Source organism: Aedes albopictus, chromosome 2, assembly GCF_035046485.1.
Source record: "Aedes albopictus strain Foshan chromosome 2, AalbF5, whole genome shotgun sequence".
In the NCBI taxonomy this organism is placed as follows: Eukaryota; Metazoa; Arthropoda; class Insecta; order Diptera; family Culicidae; genus Aedes; species Aedes albopictus.
In genome coordinates this window covers 325,747,444-325,771,295 of record NC_085137.1, presented here as the reverse complement: position 1 = coordinate 325,771,295, position 23,852 = coordinate 325,747,444, and the positions used below count along the sequence as shown (strand labels likewise).

The 23,852-nt window shown below is 38.8% G+C and overlaps 1 protein-coding gene across 2 annotated transcripts in view; it reads left to right on the top strand.

Annotated features, from left to right (window-relative positions):
• The window catches only part of LOC109403097 (cuticle protein 8-like), a 54,133-nt gene extending 44,304 nt beyond the window's left edge, over window positions 1-9,829 (top strand). Inside the window, exons 2-5 of one of the 2 annotated variants that reach the window (XR_009997102.1) lie at window positions 3,811-3,912; window positions 9,028-9,220; window positions 9,283-9,466; window positions 9,647-9,829. Coding sequence is in view for 1 of the 2 variants with exons in the window: in XM_062848854.1 (XP_062704838.1) it covers window positions 3,811-3,912; window positions 9,028-9,220; window positions 9,283-9,383 (396 nt within the window). In the remaining variant the exon portion in view is untranslated. The remainder of the gene's footprint in view (window positions 1-3,810; window positions 3,913-9,027; window positions 9,221-9,282; window positions 9,467-9,646) is intronic. The other variant, XM_062848854.1, reaches the window with a different exon arrangement.
• The last annotated feature ends 14,023 nt before the right edge of the window (window positions 9,830-23,852 follow it).

The following is a 23,852-nucleotide window of genomic DNA, read 5'->3' as shown; positions in this document are numbered from 1 at the left end:
ATTTTCGGCTGCGCCGCTATTTTTCAACTACGACTCAAATTGAATGAACATTATACATTACGAAATGTGAGTGTCGAATAAAAAAACGTATTATTGATCGTCGAAAACCCCTCCCACAGTAAATTTCTGGATAGGTCACTGTACCAAAAAAAAAAACTCGGTTTTGTTCATTTAATTCATATTTTTTTCTAAAAAATTTCATTGGGCCCCAGATGTTTGACAATTCCTAAAGGGAGCGGCCACCTCAAAAAGGTTGGGAACCCCTGGTCTAGACTACCCCAAAAGAATGTTGGAACGATTCGTACAATTCCAAAAGGGTCGGGTATGTGACAGTTATGATTTGGACAACATTGAATGTCCCGAAAGAAAATATTTAATTATTTATTTATTGGGGAGCAGTGGAGCCCGTTTGAGGAAAACAATCACAATTATCCCAAACAATATTTTTTCCTTATTTGAAAGGACTACCCTTTACCTTTCGATTTCTAGCTTCGACTCCTAGATAAATCGGAAATAAAGAACATTCGACAGATAAAACTTTTTCATGTTTTACGTTTTTATCACTTTTTGTTTACTTTGTTGTGGTAAATCTCACAGGCAACGTAAACAAAAGTTTGTTTGCATTTATACATGTATGTATAAGTAAAGGCTGATTTTTTGAAACAGTTTACATCGTCTCAAGAGCGCTTAGTATGGTTTAATGGGATTTCAAGGGGTCTCAGTGGTGTTTTTTAGGGGATTTCTTGGCGTTTTCAGAGGCTTTTCAGGAAGTTTATAGTGGATTTCAGGGGTGTTTCAGGGGTCTAAGAAAAGTTTTAGGACGACTCAGAAGGTGAAAAGAGGTCTCAAGAACGTCTTAAAAGGTTTCAGGGCATTTCAGAGAATAAAGGAGAATAAAGTGTTTTCGGGGACGTTTTAAAGTACTCCACAGTGTTTAGGAAGGATTAGAAGGTCTATGAAGAGTTTTAAGAGGCGATTGCGTGTATTCAGGAGGGTTTAAGGTTAAGCCCGGGAGCTCTGAATCCTATCTGAACCCTAAAATCTTTTGCCAGACATCTAAAATACACCCAAAACCCTTTGTGATCCTGGAAGTCCCACAAACCTCTCTTAAATCTGTAGAAACGCACTAGAAGCTACCTGGAACTTCCTGAAACTACTGTTAGAGAGTTTATTTACGAACGGAAACTTCATTGAAAAAAATAAACTTTTAACAGTAAACCATATTTAAACAATCACCCGTTCTGAAGATCGAACACCACTGCTCCTCGTACAGCATCAGGCTCCCATTCTTTCCAGTTCTCATCATAACCAGAGTCCATCTCAATAGCCGCGGCATCAGCAGATCTCTCGTTAGAGTATGATGGTTTCGAATCACGTTGTCCAGGGTTGACGCCAGACAGGGGTTGATTAAGTTGGATCGTTACAGGTCCCCCTCCCAGACTACGAGGTTGAACTTCAGCCAAGTCAGTCGAGCTCAAAGGTATATTTTGTAACTCTCTATTTATCTCTTCACTTCTATCACGGTGATAACAATAACTGCTTTGCTGCTTTTGATTTGCTTTGTTCTGCTCTCTCTGCCTCTGCTGCCGAATTTTATAAACTTGGGCAGAGTAATTCAAAGTGCGATCGTGCCGATCAAGCATCATTTACACGTCTTCAACTGTCGGTAGGCGCTTCATTTGGCATTGCAAATGAAACGGAAAATGTGCACTGATTGTGTTTATGAACTGATCATCTGATGGTGGAGAGGAAAGGCATGATACTCTACGGTACATCCCAGCAAAATACTTGCCCATCTTCGATATGGGTGTTTGTTGTCGATATAATCCGTAGCAAAATTCGTCACGAATACGCCACTGTACATCTGGTCCCCAAAACCTTCGTAGGAATGATGCTTTCATGGATTGATAACTTTTATGTTTGCGTCCGAAAACTTTTGCCCACACTCTTGCATCCTTCTCGAGTGTATCCAAGCACATCAAAGACATCATCTCTTCCGTGACGCGGTGTCTCAAACTGAATTCGAAATCTTCGATGAATTCTGGAGCCGGGTTCCGGAAGACATTCCCATCAAACGAAAGCATACTGATTCAATTATCACACGGTGAATATTGGACGTTGTGATGTTGCAACAATTCTATCGGCACGGTATCGGGCTTATGTATATAAACTTTTTTTCTTCAGCCCAATATGGGAAAACTATCCCGGTTGAGCCCCCAATTGTTACAGAATTAATTTACGAACGGAAACTTTATTGAAAAAAATACAAACTTTTAACAGTAAACCATATTTAAACAATTACCCGTTCTGTAGATCGAACACCACTGCTCCTCGTACAGCATCAGGCTCCCATTCTCTTCAGTTCTCATCATCACCAGAGTCCATCTCAACAGTAGATCTCTCGTTAGAGTATGATGGTTTCGAATCACGTTGTCCAGGGTTCACGCCAGACAGGGGTTGATTAAGTTGAATCGTTACACTACCTAAATTTGAGGTCCTAAAACCTTCCTTAATTTCCTGTCTAGACCTTCTTCTTTTAAGCTTATCAAAAACTCCTGGGAATCCCCTAGCTCGATCTACTTTTGTGTAAAACCCAAGCATGACATTACAATGTACCTATTTGAAAGGGTAACTAAATCTTTCGATCGGAACTGTACTTACTGGATGTTGCACCTTTGACTGCGCACCAAGACCACAGTAAAGATGCAGTCGAGGAAGCTGCTTGAATCACGAAATAATTCAATTGCATTGCAGGCCTGCGTGCCATCGTCGCATCGATTCATCTGCTACACCATTGTGTTTTCACAACTCTTCTTAAAATCAATTGAATTCTATTTGTCAGAAGTTGAAATGTCAACTCCGTTTAGCATCAGCGCCTTGAGTGTCGGTATGATGTATCATTCCCGGTGGTCCGCCTCGGTGTCTACGTAATTAATTCCAATGGGAGCACCAATGAATCGACTAACCAGACACGCGCACCGGAACGACTTAGAACTACTACGAATCTGAAAAGTTCATCGAACCAACTTTTGTTGAAGCCAATCCACCGATGCGAGCTGCTGTGGAAAAACAACTGAATCACAAAAAAAAACACCACATGAAGCGCGTGTGCGATAAATACATATTATTAATAGCAGTCGAAGTTGATTTAAGAAAAAAAACCGAGACATATAGCCAAATATCAAGGTCAATGTGTCGGTGTTCGGCGACTTGAACCTGAAATGTGGTGAACCTGATGACGATGGTCTGATGGTGGAAGGTTGCATTCAATGTGAATATCTTTCGGCTACTTCAGAGTACAATACAGTGGTTTTTCGGTTTTATCACGGTAAAAAAAAATTTTACCGTGATAAAAACGAAATCGTGAATTTAGCGAAACGTGAAATAAATGTATTTTTTTTTATCCAAAATCGTTCAGCGGCAAAATATATAAGTCGTAGCTTATATTTTTTAACTGTTTTGGTAGACTGGACAATGCTGTATTGATTTTATATTGATTTCGAAATGTTTTAAAACAAGTGTGATAAAAACGAAATTAAAATCGTGATATATTCGAACAGAAAACCGTGAATTTGAGCGAGTAGTGATTAAAACGACTATTGATAAAACCGAAACGCCACTGTATCACCCGTACATTTCCGTTTGAAATTGTTGACATTTATGTTGATCCCGTTTTTTGTTCTCCGATCAATCGTGATTTGTGGCTGTCTGTCGGTCGGGTTTGCTTACATATTAGTATAAGACGAAATGTAGAGGCCTTTTGAATATGAATAATGATGGACTGGTTTGTGTTTTTTTTTCTTGTTTCAGATGAACATGTTAAGATTATTTCTTGCGGGGGTGCTGCTGACAATGGAAATGCTGTGTGAACATTTTGTCGAGTTCACGTCCAACTATCGTACCAACTCACAGGTAAGAATATTTGTAATTTATATGAATGCGAACTGGAGAATAAGATAAGATTTGTGATGAATTGAGAATATGCTTTGTCATTAGGTGTTTGGCATAACAGGTCGTATCCAGAGTTCTGGAGCTTCTCAAACAAATATATATCGGACGAAATGGTCTGTAAAGCTTAAAATATGTCCGATTACTAATTAAGGATGGTTTACCAAAATGTCAAATTTTAATGCAACTCCGGATAATCGAGCCCAACCTGTAATGCACGAGATTTTAGGAATATATACTACACATGATGTCAAAGATCATGTTTGCCAAATTCTTCATTACACCACGAAAACTAACCTCAAAATGTTTGGCAACTGGCGGATCATTTTGATAGATACAACACAAGCAAGAGAAGATCGGAAACAATGTCGAAAAAAAGAACTTTTTTTGTCTTTATCCTGCATGTGTGTTATCCTAGGAATTGTTTAACATGTTGAGGGAAGGTTTATAGGTGTAATGAAGAATATTTGAATATCTCAACTAAGTCATAGGTAGTCTAGTAATATAAGAAAACATGCATATTTAAATTAGTATTAGCATTCAGCGATTCGCACAAATTCGTAGGGGGTACAATCCTAGACGTCTGTTATTAGGGGTGCTGCCTTCCCGTTCGAACTGCAGTTGTTGCGATCGAGAATTTGAAAAGCACATTAAGTAACGGTTTCAGGAAGTGTGGTCTTGTGCTATAAGACCCAAACACTGTAAACTACGAGAGGATTTCAACAAAGCAAACTTCTGATCTTGAAACGACAAGCAACGGTACAGAAAATAACCAAGTTCCCCAGAAAATTGCACCAAACGAGTTGCTGTCAGTTTTTGAAGACTATTTAAGAGTTGGTCAACTGAAACTGTTCGTGCAACATCAACCTGAGATGGTGTGGACAAGATGAGCAGAGGATGCGAATTTATTCTTAGTCATGATAAACAGTTTGAATGTCATAACACATAGTTTTGAAATCAAACCATCTTTTAGTAAAATAAAATTTTCCAAATTACATATAGGGTATCGGGATGCTTCGTTGGCATAGTCCCCTCGATCGGCCTATCTCAACGTGAACCAAAAACTCAGACAAACACGCATAACTGGATATCGGAAAAGCTATGCGCTAAACAACTGTAACATTTCGTTTTAATGTTAGCACTTTGGAGCATTAAAATTGAATGAAAATGTCACTTTGTTTAGCTTTTGTAGACGCCATGATTCTTCGGCTTAGTGGGTAGTCTATACACATGATCATAAATGGCATGATTCTGAAACATTTCGAATTGACTTTTCAATAACTGAACATTTGATGCGACGGTCAAAGACGCTATTTTGAACTGGTGTATTTGTTTTCAACGAATAATAACTATTTTACAAATTGAATGTGGGCCGAATATTGAGGACATTTTTTTCACTATGTACCCAAATCTTGGCCCATCAGTAAAGTGACGTCAAAAACAACGATAAAAAGACGTCAACAGCATTTCTTGCGTAAGAACCAGAATGAACGAACAGGAAGAAAGATTTTGTGTGCGGTGACTGTAAAAATATAACACAATAATAGGGTTGCGTTGTTTTCGTTACTAAATTAAGGAAGAACTTTAATTAAAGTGATTTATTTATAGTTTTTTGAAAATTTGGCTCCGAAAATATAATTTAAAAGAAAGATTAGTGAATAAACAGAGATAATACTTCAGCAGAAATATTAAAAAAATGAGATAATTAGTGGTTCTAGTGCATCGATAGCAATAGGCCAACGTTGTATCCACTAATAGGCCAATTTTTGTACCATAGACCAACGTTGCATACCATCGCATCAAATCTTTTCAACTTAATTAAGTAAAATCTTGAATATTTACGTAAGTTTACTTCCAATTGGTGAAATATGCATTGCCTAGAGTGTGTAATAGGGTCGACATATTATTTCTAGTGCTATTCATTCATGAGTTATGGTCAAAATTGTCAAGGCGGCTTGCAAATTAGGCCAAGGAATGGTACATATACCCTATTGAAATCAATTTCAAAACGTCACATTACATCTTGCCCCTGTTGGGAATAATCTAACCACTTTGATTTTAATGTGTTATCGCCCATACCTCTTCCAACCTTGTATTTGTATAACCTTGATCATCTTTGTATGCACAGTATGTATGCACAGTGGGAAAAAACCGACCCAAAAAGGCACCTAATTATTGCGGCTGATTGCGATCTTTGAAGCCCATCTTTTCCGAATGGAAAAATGCCAAGGAATCAATTGATGATAGTTTCATTCACCGGAATTAAGTGTAAGTGTCCATTTTGCCCCATTTTCCCTGAAAACACTATTTTTCTGAAATAAATAATGGTTTCAATTGGCTTCTTTGGCGGTGTTGAGATAATTCCATATTCTGAATCTGCATGCGAAACTGAGCCGAAATCCAAATTTTCATGAATTTTGGTGCCCGGGAACCTATTTAAAAATCAATTCGAAGTTTGTATGGGAGCGATTTGTCGAGTCACCCCTCGTCGCATTTTGTACTGGGTGGAGCTGTCAAACAGTTACCCAGCTGTCAAAAGGTGATTTCAAAAAATCTCTTTGAAATTGATTTTAGGTACCAACATAAAGTTATAAAAATCTGAAAAAAATCATAGTGGCTCAGAAAAAGGTGCTCCTTCGTATAAAATCAAAAAATCGATACATTTTTCTTAATTTAAAAACCCAATTGATTGCGGCTAACCAACCAACTTTTTATTGATGTAGAATTGACAGGTGCATTCTATGGAGCATACCTCGATCTGTATCTTTGACTGAAAGTGCCCATTTTGCATCATTTTCCCCTAAAAATACTGTTTTTCTGGATTAAAAAATAGTTTCAACTTGAATCATTGAGGAGTGTAAAATAAAAAATGTGAAGTGAGGAGGTAACAGACAGTAACAGCGTAAATACATGAAAAATAATTTGTTTTGTGAGTTCAATCGGTTTTATGCATAGGATGAACATATGGACAAAGGCTGACCAAGGGTACTCATACTTTAGCATGGGTTTCCAGGGATGGAAAAAATGGAAGCCATCATCTTAGATTTAAAAATGGTGACGCACTTCGATTTTCGATATCTTTTCGATCCCGAGTAGCTCGTTCATAAAATACTAATAAATTGTGGGCTAATTATAAATCGTGGTCTACTTTCAGTCTGTGCAGCCTTCGACTGAAAACGACGAGAAGTGTCTATTGACTTTTAAATACCCATGTGGATTTTCAAAAACGTTTTGGTAATTTAACGAAATAACACGTTTCAAACATACCTTTCTTATTCCTAAGACATTTTCCAGAAATCTAATAAATTCAGAAAACCCTGATAGCATCCGTGAAGTTCTATATGGGACAGTTTATCATCATCAATTAGCATTCTCCTTCCATTTCCTCCTACACTTCCTTCTGGATGAGTGAAACCAGTCATCCACGCGTTCATACAGATTTACGTTTCGCATGCCGTTTAAATTTGACCATTATTTTTGCCACAGCTACAAGTTGTACCCTCATTTCCTGTACTTTCGGTTTAAACGAATTAGTAATGTTATTCGACGCCCGCTGGTAACATGCTTGCCGACCAATATACAGTTTCATGCAATGACAGGCAAGAAAACTCTTCATTAAATATTTGTAAATATCCTGGTAAACACGTTAAACCAAATGTTGAAATAAAAGTAATAAAATATATGAATGTATAGGCCTACCCAAGGGCAGTTCACAAATAGCTCTTTTTTTAACATGAAAACACCAATTAAAGGTTAAAGCCTTCACTTTATCCTACGCTCAAAGACGGTTAATGCAATTCAATCTATTTTGGATGGTAAAAGTCAATCCTGTTCTCCTTGCAAACAAACTACATAAACAAATATTTTTGCCTACTGCAATCGTTGCAGATCATTTCATCATCCTTCTTGTTCTGTTATGTTTTGCAAAAAAAAAAAGAAAAATATTCCCACTCAATGACACTACATGTATGGAGAATCCAGTATTTGGACAAGGAACACGATGCATCGAGTTCATCGCGGCTCCTACTTCTTTCGATTTAGGTTTTTTGTGTGCTGATGTAATTCAAAAATCGATTATTTTTATCATTCTCAAGTTTCAAAAATGTAAAAAAAAACATATTGGTAGGACAAAAAGCAGTTTGCAAACTTTAATTATTATGGATTTTCACTAATATGTAACTGAAATGATACAGGCAAAAAGAAATAAATAATCATACAAAAGTAGTTCTATTTATAATATCATAAAACAAAATATTTCATTTTGTTACTGCTGTTTTTGACGTATAACAATAAAGGTCGACTATCTGTAGATTTTATCCTGTAGCGCGAGTAACGCTGAATGTATCTGAGGTTATGATATTTGAATGAATTACTCTTAATTTAGTCAATAATTCTACCTAACGCATTTAAGGTTCAGCCTCTTTCATGTACCTTCTCCAGTATAGCTGTACGAAGCAACATCCCTCTGGTTTCAGAACGTCGCGTCGTCGTTAGTTCACTAGGCAGTTCCGCGTGTTTGTGGAACAGACATTTGAAGGCCATCAATTTATGTTATGCTGTACATCATTACGAAGCATGGGTTTCTTGGGTGCAGCGATTAACAATCAATTAAGGTTGAAGGATTCGTCATTGACAAAATCGTCATCATTAAAAATTCAAAAGCAGTTTTCGCGCTCAAATCTTAAATTTTTGCATTGAAAATGTATTCACTGTACTTCATTCTCCACCCGCAACACAGTGAATATATTTTCACTGCGGAAATTTCAGATTTGAACGAGAAAACTGCTTTCGAATTTTCGATGATGACGGTTTTGTCAATGACGAATCTTCTAACCTTAATATACTATCTAATATGAAATATTATACTTGGAGTCCATTTACAAATTACGTCTAGAGGGTTAATTAGCAATAGAAAAGAGGCATTAGCAAAACATGTTGATTCATGCAAAATTTTGAAGTGCTCATACAAAATGACATAGGAGAAATAGAGGCAGGTGTGACATATGTTTAGTCCGCCCATTGTAGGTTTACATTGCATTCCAATGAAATTGATCTAATCGAACTTATCCCACGTTCCAGATTGATTACGCCTTCCGGTACTATATCGACCATCCACAAACGGGTGTTTCATTGGACCACTGGGAAAATCGTCGTGGAGACTACGTCCATGGAGGCTACGGTGTCCTTGAACCAGGAGGATATGTCCGTACTGTCCATTACGAGGTAGAAGGCAACAGTGGATTCCGAACAGTGATCAAAACCACCGCCCCAGGTTAGTCCAAACATTGTCATTTGATTAATACCTAAATCAACAAACATATCGTCTACTCACAGGGAGCTCCTTGCAGTACAACATCCACAGTGGCAAAAAGTCCCAGCCACCTCAGCCGTTGTGGAATGCACAGCCAGTTGCATTCGTGCAAAGCGGCCATTAATCATAGCGCCATCATCCTCCAAAGGGTATTTCGCAAACCCACCGCCAGCATCTCCACCGTCATCAGCAACCCAAAGATCCCCGGTAAACTGCCCTAAATCCAGCAACCGGTTCAGGACCAACAAGCAATTGCGCAACTCAACCAACAACACGGCGCGGCGGTCACTTTCTTCAACCCGACTCCTATTTCGATTGCGTGGATGGAGATCGAGTTGGATGGACACGCGTGTTCCACTAATATTCTACACTTCTCTCTTCTTCCAGTTGCAGACAGCATCCTCATCTCACTGCGCTCTTCTGTGTAGCACCGGGCGACGATGAAACAAATCGAATACCTATACCGCCGAGGCGTTAATTGTCCCTTGCCATGCCTATAACCGTTTATTAGTGTAGATTTATTGTAAATAAATAAAGTAATTGTAGTCGTACTGTCACAGCTGGGAAAGAGCAATCGATTTTAAGTATCCATCCGTCTGGAAAGCACCGCGCAATGAAAGGATCGCTCCGGGGTCTGACATTATCACTGCGTTTTGGGTCAGTTTTGGGGCCGAACGAAAGAAAATTTATGTGATCACCTCCTTGATTCTCACCCTGGCGCCCACGTTTCACTTTGTCTTTAATAAATTTTCCCCATCCGAGGGCCATTGACCAATGATTGTTTGTTTATCCATCAGCTCAAATGAGAACCCAATAATCGTCGGGTTTTCACGAAATGTAACCATTAAGACGCTGCCCATAGACTTATTTTTGGCCCTCAGAAGAACTCCCTCTCCCCCTCGTTGACTTATACTCATACAAAATTTTCGAAAATTATATGTACCGTTAGCTTAGCCTGACTACTCCCTATTCCTCTAAAAGTCTAGATAGTTTATGGACAGGACATAGAATCATGTGATCAGGGTTGTGCTATGCCGCATAAAACGCGGTTTGTATTTTGTATAATAAAGTGTCTCCCCCATCTATCTAAAAAAAATGCAGTGGCATACGTGGGACCGCGCATAACTCGCGAACGGAAGGCCCGATTTTGGTCCTTTTAGTTTTGTTCTGTTAGTCTTCACCCAAGGAAGGTTTATGAGGCATAAAACATAGAAAAATTGAGAGTTCTTGGTAGGCAAGACAAAGTTTGCCGGGTATCGCTAGTTTGATGTAAAAAATTATAATCCTCCTTGTGCTAAACAAAAAAATATGATCAGAGGATGCTGGGCCACCCTATTTTTGATAAAAAGGCAATATTCGAAGGTCAACAACATATAAGGCAGCATCCATTTATTACGTAACGCTAAAATCGACATATTTGGACCCCCCCTCTCCCCACCGTAACGCTTTTTTGTATGAAAATCCCATTTTTGCCTTTCTCGTACACTAAGTGTACTGGAAAGGCTATATGTTCACTGCAAAAATGACTTTTTGATAGAAGGCTCGGAGAGTTGAGTCACATATACCAATCGACTCAGCTCGACGAATTGAGGTGATGTCTGTGTGTATGTATGTGTGTGTGTATGTGTGTGTATGTGTGTGTGTGTATGTGTGTGTGTATGTGTACAAAAAAAACTCACATCACTTTTTGGAAGTAAACCTCATCCGATTTCAATGACCGACGGTTCATTCGACGCGGAATCTGGTCCCATTGTTTCCTATTGAAAATGGTTTGGGTCGGTTCAGCCCTTCCGGAGATATGGCCATTTAGGTGTTCCGGAACGGTACCCCAGGGAGGGACCAGATATGAAAATGCATCAAACCTATGCATGCGACACATCAAACCACGGCATTTTCGATAACCTGATGAGCGGTAAGCAGGAAATTAGTCTCAGACCATATCTGAACCGGTAGTGTTCCCGAACCGGTTCTGGGCGTCCCGCTGGAAGTGGCCAAGTATACAATTGTACCAAACCCATGCATGCGACACATCAAACCACGGCATTTTCGATGACCTGATGGACAATGAGCAGGAAAATCATCTCAGACCATATCTGAACCGGTAGTGTTCCGGAACCGGTTCTAGGCGTTCCACTGGAAGTGGTCAAAAATACAATTGAACCAAACCCATGCATGCGACACATCAAACCACGGCATTTTCGATGACCTGATGGACAATGAGCAAGAAAACCATCTCAGACCATATCTGAACCGGTAGTGTTCCGGAACCGGTTCTAGTCGTCCCGCTGGAAGTGGCCAAATATACAATTGAACCAAACCCATGCATGCGGCACATCAAACCACGGCATTTTCGATGACCTGATGGATAATGAGCAGGAAAATGATCTCAGACCATATCTGAACCGGTTCTAGGCGTCCCGCTGGAAGTGGTCAAATATACTATTGAACCAAACCCATGCATGCGACACATCAAACCACGGCATTTTCGATAACCTGATGAGCGGTAAGCAGGAAAAAAAAATAAAATCATATCTGAACCGGTAGTGTTCCGAAACCGGTTCTAGGTGTCCCGCTGGACGTGGCCAAATATACAATTGAACCAAACCCATGCATGCGGCACATCAAATCACGGCATTTTCGATGACCTGATGGATAATGAGCAGGAATATCATCTCAGACCATATCTGAACCGGTTCTGGGCGTCCCGCTGGAAGTGGCCAAATATACAATTGAACCAAACCCATACATGCGACACATCAAACCACGGCATTTTCGATTACCTGATGGACAATGAGCAGGAAAACCATCTCAGACCATATCTGAACCAGTAGTGTTCCGGAACCCGTTTCGGGGTTCCCGCCGAAGTGGTTAAATCTGAAAGAGAAACAAACCCGTACATGCGTCACATCAAATAGCGGCTTTTTAGATTACCTAATGAACGGCCAGCAAGTGTTTCGGAATCGGTTTTGAGTGGCCGGAAGAGGCCAAATGTAAAAGTAAACCAAATCCAGGCATGTGACACATCAAATCGTGGCTTTTGCGATAACCTGATGAACAGTTAGCTAGAAAATAGCCTTCCGTCACACTAAAGACAACAGGTAGTGTTCCGGAATTGGTTCCGAGAGTCCCGTCGAAATTGTCAAACCCTGCATGTGACACCTTCAATTTGCAGCGTTTTTGGTTAACCGATGAGCAGTTAACAAGACAATAATGTTAGACCATATTCGGTTCAGCCGGTAGTTACCCGGAATCCGATCCGGGTAGTAAAATGTAAAATTTAACCAAACCCATGGATGCGGTACATCAAATCACGACCAGTCTTGTAAACATTCGACACTTCTAACTACCTTCATTTCGTTGCCGCAGTCGGGTATCAGTCGGCTTTGTTACATTCGTGCGCTATCGTTAGCTCTTACCTACACACAACACGAGCAGTAGAACGAAGATCAATAAACATAAGAAAGGGTCAAATCAATGTCATCTGACACGATGACATGTGTCTAATTCTAGCTTTACGCATAGATTTTCAGCAAATTCCGATTATGAATGTTAATATTAGTTTATTATAGCATGTTGCATTGAATACGACACACAGATGGGGAACATAGCTCTTATTATGGAAGAAGACAGGAATAACAAAAGCCGAACCGTCTCCCGAATCCGTTATCGTGGTGAAGTGCATTCGTTTGACATTTTTATTTCGAACAGTAGTTTGATTGCTTGTGTTGCGAATGTCGGAGACAAAGGAGACCGAATATCGACGAAAAGGTTCAAATGACTATGATCTCTAACAAGACTGATCACGACTTACCGACAACCTGATGGCAAAATAGGGTCAGACTACATTAGATTCCCAGTAGTGTTGCGGGTTCAGCTGTGGCTTCGAAAGTGGATAGAAGTAAAAGTGAAGCAAACTTATTCATGCGATATATCAAATCGCGGTGATTAGGTAAAGGTGAATAAATAGCAATAAAATATTCTCAGACCATAATTGGGACAACCGGTAGTGTCATGGTCCATGACTCATGGAATCAGATCCGGCTATCTCACCGGAAATTACCAAATATAAAAATGAACCAAACCCATACATACGACACATTAGATTGCAGATTTTTTGATAATCTAATGAGCGGTTAGCAAGAAAATAGCCTTAGATCACATTCGAGACTAGCTGTTGTGTAGCAGAACCAGGGTTGTGCAGTTTCAGGAGGGTCAATGTCGAATGACACTCGCTCTAACCATCACTTCATACGACAAACGCAGTCCATCAAAACATAATCGATTCACGCAAAAGCCACTCAAGCCAACCCTCGTTCAATGCAGAGTCAACCACATCCAACAGCAGCGATCGTCTCTTGTTTTCGAACCACACGATGAAACACCGAAGCGAGTTTTTGTTCTACGCTTTGCATTCTATTCATAGGGCGTGCTATGGTTGTGTTTGCTGCGCCATGCAATACTACTTAACAAATTGACCCTCATCCTGGCATTTTCAGACGAGATTCACCCAGCAGTGAGTGACATAGCTCTGCGTCGGAACGACGGTTAAGAAGCGTTCGGCTACTCAAGAGATTTGCAGAGAAAGAGCGTGGCGGCGGCAGCCACCGTATCAATGCGTTCGTCTCGAATGTGTTCGATAGCAACATAGAGACGGTCGGCTGTAGCGTTGATGGAGGAAGAAGGGCAATGTTGATGTTGCGGCTTTTTTGTGTTATGATGGTGATAATGCACAAGACTGAGCAGAACCAACGTTCATGTGAAAAATTAAATCGTGGCTTTGTTTAATGACCTGATAAACATTAGGTATGAACAACAGTGACGAATAGGTCTAAGTTCTCATATATGAGAACAAAATATAGACAAAACTAAAGCGATCTCATCAAATCGTACCATTTCAGATTCCTAAGGTGTAAATTTATAGCAGGATGGGTCAACGTTGAATAAAAAAATAAGAATTTGATCGCGTCAACAGAAGATGGTGGCTGTTTTAAGGAATTTTGAGCTCTAAAACTATGTAAAATAAGTGTATTTGGTATGGGAAATATGTTCGGAGTCCACCAGAGTATCCAAGATAGCGGTCCAAAGTCCAAGATAATGGTCCAGTATTCAAGTTAGTGCCTATTTTATTGGATTTTATCTTGCTTTATGGGCATATTTTGTATGAAAATATGTCCAGAATTCAAAATTTGTAATCAGAAAACCCAAGCTGTGCGCTGTTTCACAAGGTCTGCAATATGACTATAGTTTGAATGGGGAAGAATGCCGGTCTTCGTCCAAAACTGGTAACCAGAAAATCATAAACGACATGCCAAAATTCAATACGGCGACTATTTTATGTAATTTTAGGTGCAGAGTCCAAAAATGAATACCAGAACATCCAAGATGATGTCTCAATGTTCAAGATGGCGGTTAGTTTAGTTGGGGTAGATATCCGGAGTCATAAAATGATGACCGGAAAATCTAAAATGACGTTTCAAAATTTTGCGGCTTCATGACACTTGTTTGGTTTGAGTTTTGGATCGTTGTCTTATATTTTCTGAATATTGGATGTTATGCTAATATAAAATGTATCCATAGATTTAGCAAGCAGTTTCCATTTTGTATTTATGTCAATGTCATCAACATGTCGCTCGAGTTTTGTTGAAAGGATATTTTAATGCACGAGAAAGGCACCATCACCGCTAGGTGGATTAATTAGGGTTTTTTTTGTATGGGCCGTAACGCTCAGTCGTACTCCCTCTCCCCCTAGAGCGTTACGTAATTTGTGGATGGCGCCTAATTAATATTTTAAGTATAAATTAAAGATGCCATGTTCATCATGAAATTCAAAATTTCAAAATACTTTCTTCAGAGAAGAGGTTCTCCACATCCATACCTTGTTCATAGTGGACAATATAGTTTGTAACTGGTTCACTAGGTGACGTAAACGATGCTGCAAAGATAACACATTTTTACGAGCTATGAACTTAATTTCCAATACGAACGGAATTTGTTTACCTGGAATCTTGACAATAGTTCATTGCTTCGGCTGAGTTGTTATTCATTGCCTACAAGTCAATTTGGTAATGATTGTATGTTATGTGTTTGTATGTTTGTCTATTTTAGTGGTTTTCAGATTGTGAACCACGGGTACACTTGATGCACCACGAAACCTTTACCCATGTCCCAAAAAAATGCCTTTTTTGCTATGAACATAAAAAATACTAAAGAAATACATCAAATGACACCATTAGTATTACAATGTAATTACAAAATCCATATGAATGGTAGAGGCTTTGCATTGAAAAATTCAACTCTACCAACAAAATTTCCAGTTACCTACATTCGTAGTGAATCTGAAGAGAAGATTTGCAACCCAAAGACCACTTTGAAAAAATAGCACGTGCTGAGTCTTATAAGAAATTTACCAATATTCTTACAAGAAACATGTTATCTCCAAAGAAACTTTGAGCAATTAAACTGCTTAAGACTAGTGGAAAAATTAAGACGAATTTCAAAAAAAAAACTTGCCAGTAATGTGCCAAATTTTTTAGGAAAAATACACTAAAAACATTCCAGAAATCTGCCAAAACCCAAGCTAATATCAGGTATCAGAAGGCCGGCTCCAGAGGCACGTTATCCTCCATTTGGGACATTTGTGCCATCGCCAAAATAAAAGCCTATTTCATCATCTACCTGAGGGAAAAAGGAAGGAAATAAGGATAAGAATGGGGATAAGGACAAACAGTGCCCTGAAAAGGGCACTGTTATAACGCCTAAAGCGAAAGAGAGCCTATAGCTATTTACCACAGCGGGTTAAAAACAACAGAATATCCTGAATATTCAGGTCTCTGTAGTCTGTTTCACTTAATAAGTGTTTACCGAATACTCGGAAACGCAGTTGCGCAAAAACTGGACAGTTACATATCAAATGATACGAAGTTCCATAATCGGATTCACAGCTATCACATGCAAATGAATCAGCTTGCTGAATATTCGCCATGTGATAGCTGAGTCGGCAGTGGCCAGTCAATACTTTGACCAGAATGCTGCAATTTTGCTTTGACAGATTTGTAAGAAACTTCGCCACCCTTGGAGATGACTCAGTACAATACAATTTGGTTTGACGACATGACTCCAAACTATTCCAGTATTGACCAGATGGTAACAAGATAAAAACGGGACACATGAGCATAAAATACGGGACAAACACAATGTTTAAGACTTAAATTATAAACTGTTTCAAATACACATTAAGAACGATTTTATTCTCAGGTATACAAATTCGAATGCTCTTATAAATACAAAATACATAAAAAAGAAACCTGCGAGTGTGAACAGTATTTTGAGACCACTTTGAAATTATGTTAAAAGATAATGCAACAAACATTATTGATGTAGCAGACAAATATGCCGCTCTTAAACATGATTTTAAAAATTTTGGCTGCAAAACTGTTATTTAGCTGACATTGTTACTTGAGAGGAAATCAATCGAGCGATTAAAACAAAGAAAAGACAAAGATATAGGATGTTTTTAGCATCATGTTCAACAAACTTCTAAAAAAATAATTTTGAAAACAAATTGAAGACAGTAAAATTCATGACCGGTTGGAAAATAAAAGTTATCTTAGTTAGAGTCAAAATCACATTTTATTCATCGCCCCTTAATTATATTATTTTTGGCTAAAATTTGTAGAAGCCATTTTTATGTGATTTAAAACCATAAAATCACACAAATCTTAAAAACTTTCGAAATTTAAGTCGCGCCAAAATAATCATAGGAATACATATGTCTCAAAGTTATAATATTTTATTGTTTCATTATTTTTTGCAATGCTGAAAATGCTAATATTCTGTATAGTATGTTTATTTTTGAATGTAATTATTTTATGATAGTCGTAGTTCGAACCATTTTTATTTTTTCTTTATATTTGTGGGCAATTGTTTTAGAAGACCTGAATGAGATTCTTTCAACAGATATTTTCATTTTTCGTATATTAAGTCTGAAATCCCTAATCATATAAAAAGCGTTGATGTCATCAAAGCTTTCGATGAATCACATGGAATGATTATATTGTTTAACTTTAACTTCTTCCTGCATGATTTAATAATTTCCTGTAAAAAAGATTCGTTCAAAAATGGAAAAATTAACATTTTATTCTAGTGAATTCCTGTAGAATTGCTGAAGAAAAAGGGTATATTCTAAGGTAATACAAAATTATGTCTTAACACTTAACAAACTACATTTTAAGCTTAGGTAAGAGACGAACCAGCCAAGGGCTAAAAGTCTCTATAATAAAGACAAATCAATCAATAATTTTGAACTTGTTGAGAATTTGAATAGAAGCACAAAAAACTTATTGAACTGTGAATTGCAGTAAGCTTTTAAATAATATCTGTGATACATTAAATTATTAATATTGAACTCAAAATTTTTACTGCTTAATCAAGGAATATTAGTTTCATTGAAAAGAATAATGATAGGAAAATATTTCGAAACATTATCTTAATAAGTTAAACTTAACTTTTTTTGTTAACACTAAGATGCTCATTTCCGAAAAATACGGGACATTTTGACCTTTTTGTACAATACGACGGGACAACCCTAAAAGGTCATTAAAACGGTACTGTCCCGCTGAAAACGGGACGTATGGTCAGCCTAGATTGAGTGGCAGCCCAGGTGTGAATCTGAACCTTTACCCAGCACTTCGATATCGGAATAGCTGGCTTAGGGCCAATAAAGTCATGTGATACTCCAGTGCGAGCTAACTCATCAGTCAATTCATTTCCAGCGATGGAAGACTGGTCAGGTACCCATACAAGGTGAACAGCGTTTGCTGAATTCAGCTCCTCGATTTGAGTTCGATAAGCGATAACTATATTCGACCTGGAGTTGGCCGAAGCAAGAGCTTTAATAGCAGCCTGGCTATCTGAACAGAAGTATATTACTTTGCCCATTACGTGCTGCTGAAGTGCTGATTGCCCTCCGCACATAAGAGCAAAGATTTCAGCCTGAAAAACGGTGCAGTGTCTACCAAGTGAGTAAGTCTGATACAGCCTTAGCTCACGAGAATAAACACCAGCATCTGCTCGACCTTCGAGAAGGGAGCCATTAGTGTAACATACGATGCCGTCTGAAATACTTCTTTCCAGATGTCCAGATGTCCACTCTTCCCGGGAAGGGAATTTCGTGGAAAATGTCCTATATGGAATATTACAAGCAATTGTAAGATCACTTGGAGCAAGGACAACTTTGTCCCAATTCACCAAAAGTGGAAACAACGAGGTGTGTGTTAATGTGCGGTTCACAGGAGTTTCCTCTAGTAGACCGAGTACCCGTAGACGGTAAGTGCAAGAAAGTGCTTCTTGTTTAAGATGAATGTGTAGTAGAGAAACGTCAAAGAGAACTTCGAGCGCTGCCGTAGGAGTTGATGAGAATGCTCCAGACATCGCCATTTAGCACATCCTTTGGAGATGGCCTAATTTTGATTGGACCGTTCTCACTTCGCCCTTTTGCCACCACACTAGACATTCATGGGCCAATATTGGCCGAGCAACAGTTGTGTAAATCCATTTGATATACTTGGGTTTTAGACCCCAAGTTGTACCAAAGGTTCGCCGGCATTGCCCGAAGGCCATACAAGCTTTCTTGATTCTGTACTCAATGTGAGGTGTCCAGGAATGCTTAGAATCAAGAATGACTCCAACGTACTTTACCTGTTCAGTCACATCGATTTCAGAATCAAAGAGACGCAAAGGTCGAACGCCATTATGGTTTCGCCTTTTTGTGGAAAGAACAATAGATGTTTTACTCGGATTAACCGAAAGGCCATATTGGCGACACCAACCCTCAACTACCTGAAGGGCGCTTTGCATCAGGTCGAAAAGGGTGGTGATACACATACCAACTAACAATGCTAGGTAGTCGACGGCAAAACCATAAGTAGGAAAACCGCTATTATTGAGTTGCCTCAATAGCGTATCTGCTACGAGATTCCACAAAAGTTCTGATAAGACTCCCCCTTGGGGGCATCCACAAACACTCAATTTCCTAATCCCTGCTAGACGCAATGTCGAGAAGAGATATCGGTTTTTGAGCATTTAATGAATCCAATTGGAAATCATAGGTGATATGCCATGACTCCGTGCGGCTTCCAATATGGCATCGAAAGGTACGTTGTCAAAGGCACCCTCGATATCTAAGAAAACACCCAAACAAGATTGATTTTGAGCGAATGTTTTCTCGATATCGTAAACAACTTTGTGTAGAGTCCCAGTGGACTTACCAGATTGGTAGGCATGTTGGTTCACACTTAGAGGCACGTTGGCCAGATGAACATCACGGATGTTATGATCCACAATGCGTTCTAAGCATTTCAGAAGAAAAAAGGTCAAACTAATAGGTCTTAAGGTGAATATATAACGAAGCCACACCTCGAATTTTCGAGAGCACAAATCTGAAGAACCGAATGTCGGTTTGAGCTGAAAAGTTGATCGATTGGTTACCCGCTGGTGGTGACCAATCGTTCAACTTTTCAGCGCAATCCAACATTCGGTTCTTCAGATTTGTGCTCTTGAAAATTCGAGTTGTGGCTTCGTCATATACTCACCTTAAACTCTTTGCTTCTTCATACGACGCACGACCCATTTTCGGAATAAACTTGACAGTAATATCCCGCCAGGATTTGGAAATATACCCTGTAGCAAAACTGCAAACAAGTGTTTTTTTCAAAACATGTTTGAAATGATCAAATCCCTTCTGAAGCAAAATAGGATAAATCCCATCTGCCCCAGGAGATTTGAAAGGAGCAAAGCTATTAAGTGCCCACTCAATCGACTCTACAGTTACAATACTCCGAGCCGAAGCCAGGGAATCGTAACTACAAGAAAATACATCAGGTTCATCCGAAGATGTAATCAATGATGCAAATGATCACCTCACTAGTGCTCATCACAACTCATCAACTGTATATTTATCGCGTGCGATTGAACTGTGCACTGATCAGCGATGACCAGCAGCAAAGAGGTGGCAAAACGAACATGATGTAAATCACAAACGATTTTGCACACATCTGACTGTGCCGTCACACGCTCGCCCGAACAGCCGAACCATACCGAATAGGTTGGTTTGCAAAGCTACTGCACGAGCGCTCGACACGCACACAGAAGCAACATTCGCATGTACCGATACCATACTAATAAAGCTTCCAGCCAACGATGCTTCGCGATAAGCTGTCGAAAAGCATCGAAAGCGATGAAAAGAGATGCTTGGCTAGAACGCAACGGCTCAACGGCGAAAAGGAAGAGTCAACTATGCTGATCAGTGTTGAATCCGTTCGCGTGCTACTCGTATGGGAGGTTAATTGAATAAAGCGAGGATGGGTGAAAACGTATTCGTTGTCGAAAGCAAATCGCATCATTTCGCGAATGTTTTCATCAAATAGCAAGCTTGGATGTAATATCCACACATCCAGGGAAGTGTGTGCTGAATAAGCATTCCAGAACTTCCTCATCAGAGGAAGTCAGATCGCCATTTGGCAAACGAAGTTCGTTCACTCGGAAATCCTTAGATTTTGCAAGGATTTTATTTAACCGACTGACTTCACTCAAACTGGAAACATTTGTACAAAGTTTTTTTTTTTTCCAGCCGGATCGTTTAGCAGACCGGAGAGCTTTCTGGAAGGCCTTGCGAGCCGACCTGAAAGCCTCCGAACCAGCCGAACGTCGTCTGTTGCAACTCTTTCTACATTGTTTCCTGAGTTTCGCCAGATCATAGTTCCACCAAGGGGTACCTCTTGTGATCTTCCCAGACCGTAGAGGGCATGCTTCTTCAAAAGCTTCCATGATGAAGGTCGTTGTAGTATCAACGGCATCATCTAAATTACTTGGAGTGTCAATGGATGGCGAGTATCCATGAAATTTGGCCGCAACCAAATCAGTAAAAAGATCTCAGTTTGTTGACCGGGGATTCCTGAAACGCAATGTTTGCGAAGTAACATTTAAATGATCAAAAAAGATGTAGCGATGGTCAGATAAAGATTCTTCATCTGACACATGCCAATTGGTCAGCTCGTGACTAATTCTACTAGAACAAAGCGTTATGTCAAACACTTTCTCTCTAGCAGATACCATGAAGGTTGGGCGGTTGCCTATGTTTTTTTTTTATATTTTTATTTATGTGTATTTTAACTTATGCTAATTCTACACTTAAATTGCCTATGTTAAGTAATGCAAGATCTGTACTACTTAAGTACTCCATCAAACTGGAGCCTCTCAAGTTAATGTCTGAGCTGCCCCAGATGATATAGTGAGCATTAGCATCACTGCCAACAATTAGCGGAAGGCCTTTTGAAGTGCAGTATGCGATGACTTGTTTGAAAGCATCCGCAGGGGTGGTTCATCATGCGGTAGAACACAGAACAATAGACGTATTTCCTGTTGAGGTTTCCAACAGATACATCAATTGTGATAGCACATACATCTCTGGTTGTTAGTTCAGAGATGAGTGTAGCAACTATTGCGTTGTTGACAAGCACACAGGCTCGAGGCATGACACGCGAGTTTGCCATTTCATGTTTACTGAAAGTAGCAAACACCGGGTTCACAAGGTTTCCTAGATAGAAATTTCACTTACTTCTTGAACCAAGGCCACTTGGGCTGAACCATTTTGCATAAGTCGGCTTTTTATAAATTAACCGTAAAAATCGCAGAACGTTCGGTATGTTTGTTTACGAATGCACTGTCAATATCACTGAACGTACGGTAAATTTTACAAATGATCCGTAAATATTACCGACCGTGCGGTAGTTTTTCACAATTTGACGGCGATGTTACGTAAGAAGAGTGTGTGTGTGGTACTGAATGAAAAATTCAGTTACAGAAATCATTCTTCCGTGTAAAACCCAACTTCTGCAGTATTTTAACGTTTGCTACGCATAGTGAACACCCTTTATTTGATTTGTTTATGAAATTTAAATTTGTTAAATGTTGAACACTGTACACTCATTGCACAATTGTGAGTCACACACAATTATTAGTCACTTTTCACTTAAATAGATAATTACTAATTAATTGCACGCTTTTGTTAGCCATTATCATTTTTCGTTCATAAGTTGATTTGTTTTGTGTCACTATACGTATCACACACAGGCTTATACGTCAAAACATACATATTTTCAATAATTTTTTGTTCGGCGCAAAACCATCTGTCAAAGTAACGCTTCGTTTGTGAATATCGGAAAATGCGTGCGCTGCTTTCGTAAGCTCTGTAAAAGCGAGCTTTAGTGATTTTCAAGTGCAACCAGAACAAAGGTATAATTTACGTTCTAAATGTAGAAATTAATGTGACTGCAGCTAATTGGGTTGTTTAGTGAATAAAATATTGCAATTTTTAATAGCCTAATCGAAGGAGGTCATTTTTCGGAGTATAACGTGATATTATTGCGTTCCCATTCCTTTGTTTTGACGGTTAAATAAACAAAACAATTTTATTTTCCGTGAATAGAATGACAGTTCAATCGATAAAATGACAGTTCGCTTCGAACAAAAAAAAATCCCATACAAACTTTAAATGCATTTTAAAAATAGTTGCCGATCATCAAAAATTACGAAATTTTGCATTTTGACTAATTCCACGACGGAGGATAATCTGGATACCCCTAAAGAACCCAATTAAAGCTTACTTTAGGCAAAATTTAAGTGACTCATTTTTCTGCCAAGGAACACCGAGAATCACACAATTATGGGTCACTTTTTGTGCAGCATAATATTGACAATTCTGCGTACATAGGCATTGCATACTTTTAGGCGTTCACCGGTGGTTGTGTTGGAGATTTTGTCTCAATTTTGAAGAATTGATTTCAAATCGTGAAAACACGCTTCGTTAAGAGGTTTGAGACCAGTTTTAGATTCTACTATAGTGTATCTATCGAGAATAAGTGATCATTCATTGGAAAAATAGACATAATGTTTTTGTGAGCCGATTCCTCTTGAGTGACCCATAATAGGCAACAAATTGATCCATAATTTTTACACAGCCAATTTAGACCCATTATTGTGGTTTTCATTATTCACCAACATTTTATTAATTTTCACCGCCTAAAGTGAATTTTACAAGCAGATTATTATATAAAACAATAAAAAGGAGTTTCATTGAACAGAATATAAAATAAAAATAATGAAAGTGTTATTTTTGTATGAAATACGATTCATATTATGAAATGATTGTTCCTTGAGTGACCCATAATTGTGCAATGAGTGTACATCCATTCGTAGTTGCCAGTATTCATTTCGCCCCGAAACGACTACAACTCTAAAATTGCTATTTAAAGTAAATTCTGATAAAAAAAAAATACTTCATCCATTGCTAAATCTTCGTATACATGTAGATAAGTTAACTATTGACTTGTTTTTATGGTGGACTCACTCCAAAACTCGTCATACCTTATTTGATGCTGCTTCGAAACTATAAGAATTTCACCATATATTTCAATTTCAATAATGTTTTGGTAACTTTGGAGCAATATAAATGGTACTTTTGAAAAATAGAACTATGACTTGTTCCTTTACACTTATGCATTAAAAGTTTTACTTAAAAGTTAACGGTTTCGGCAAA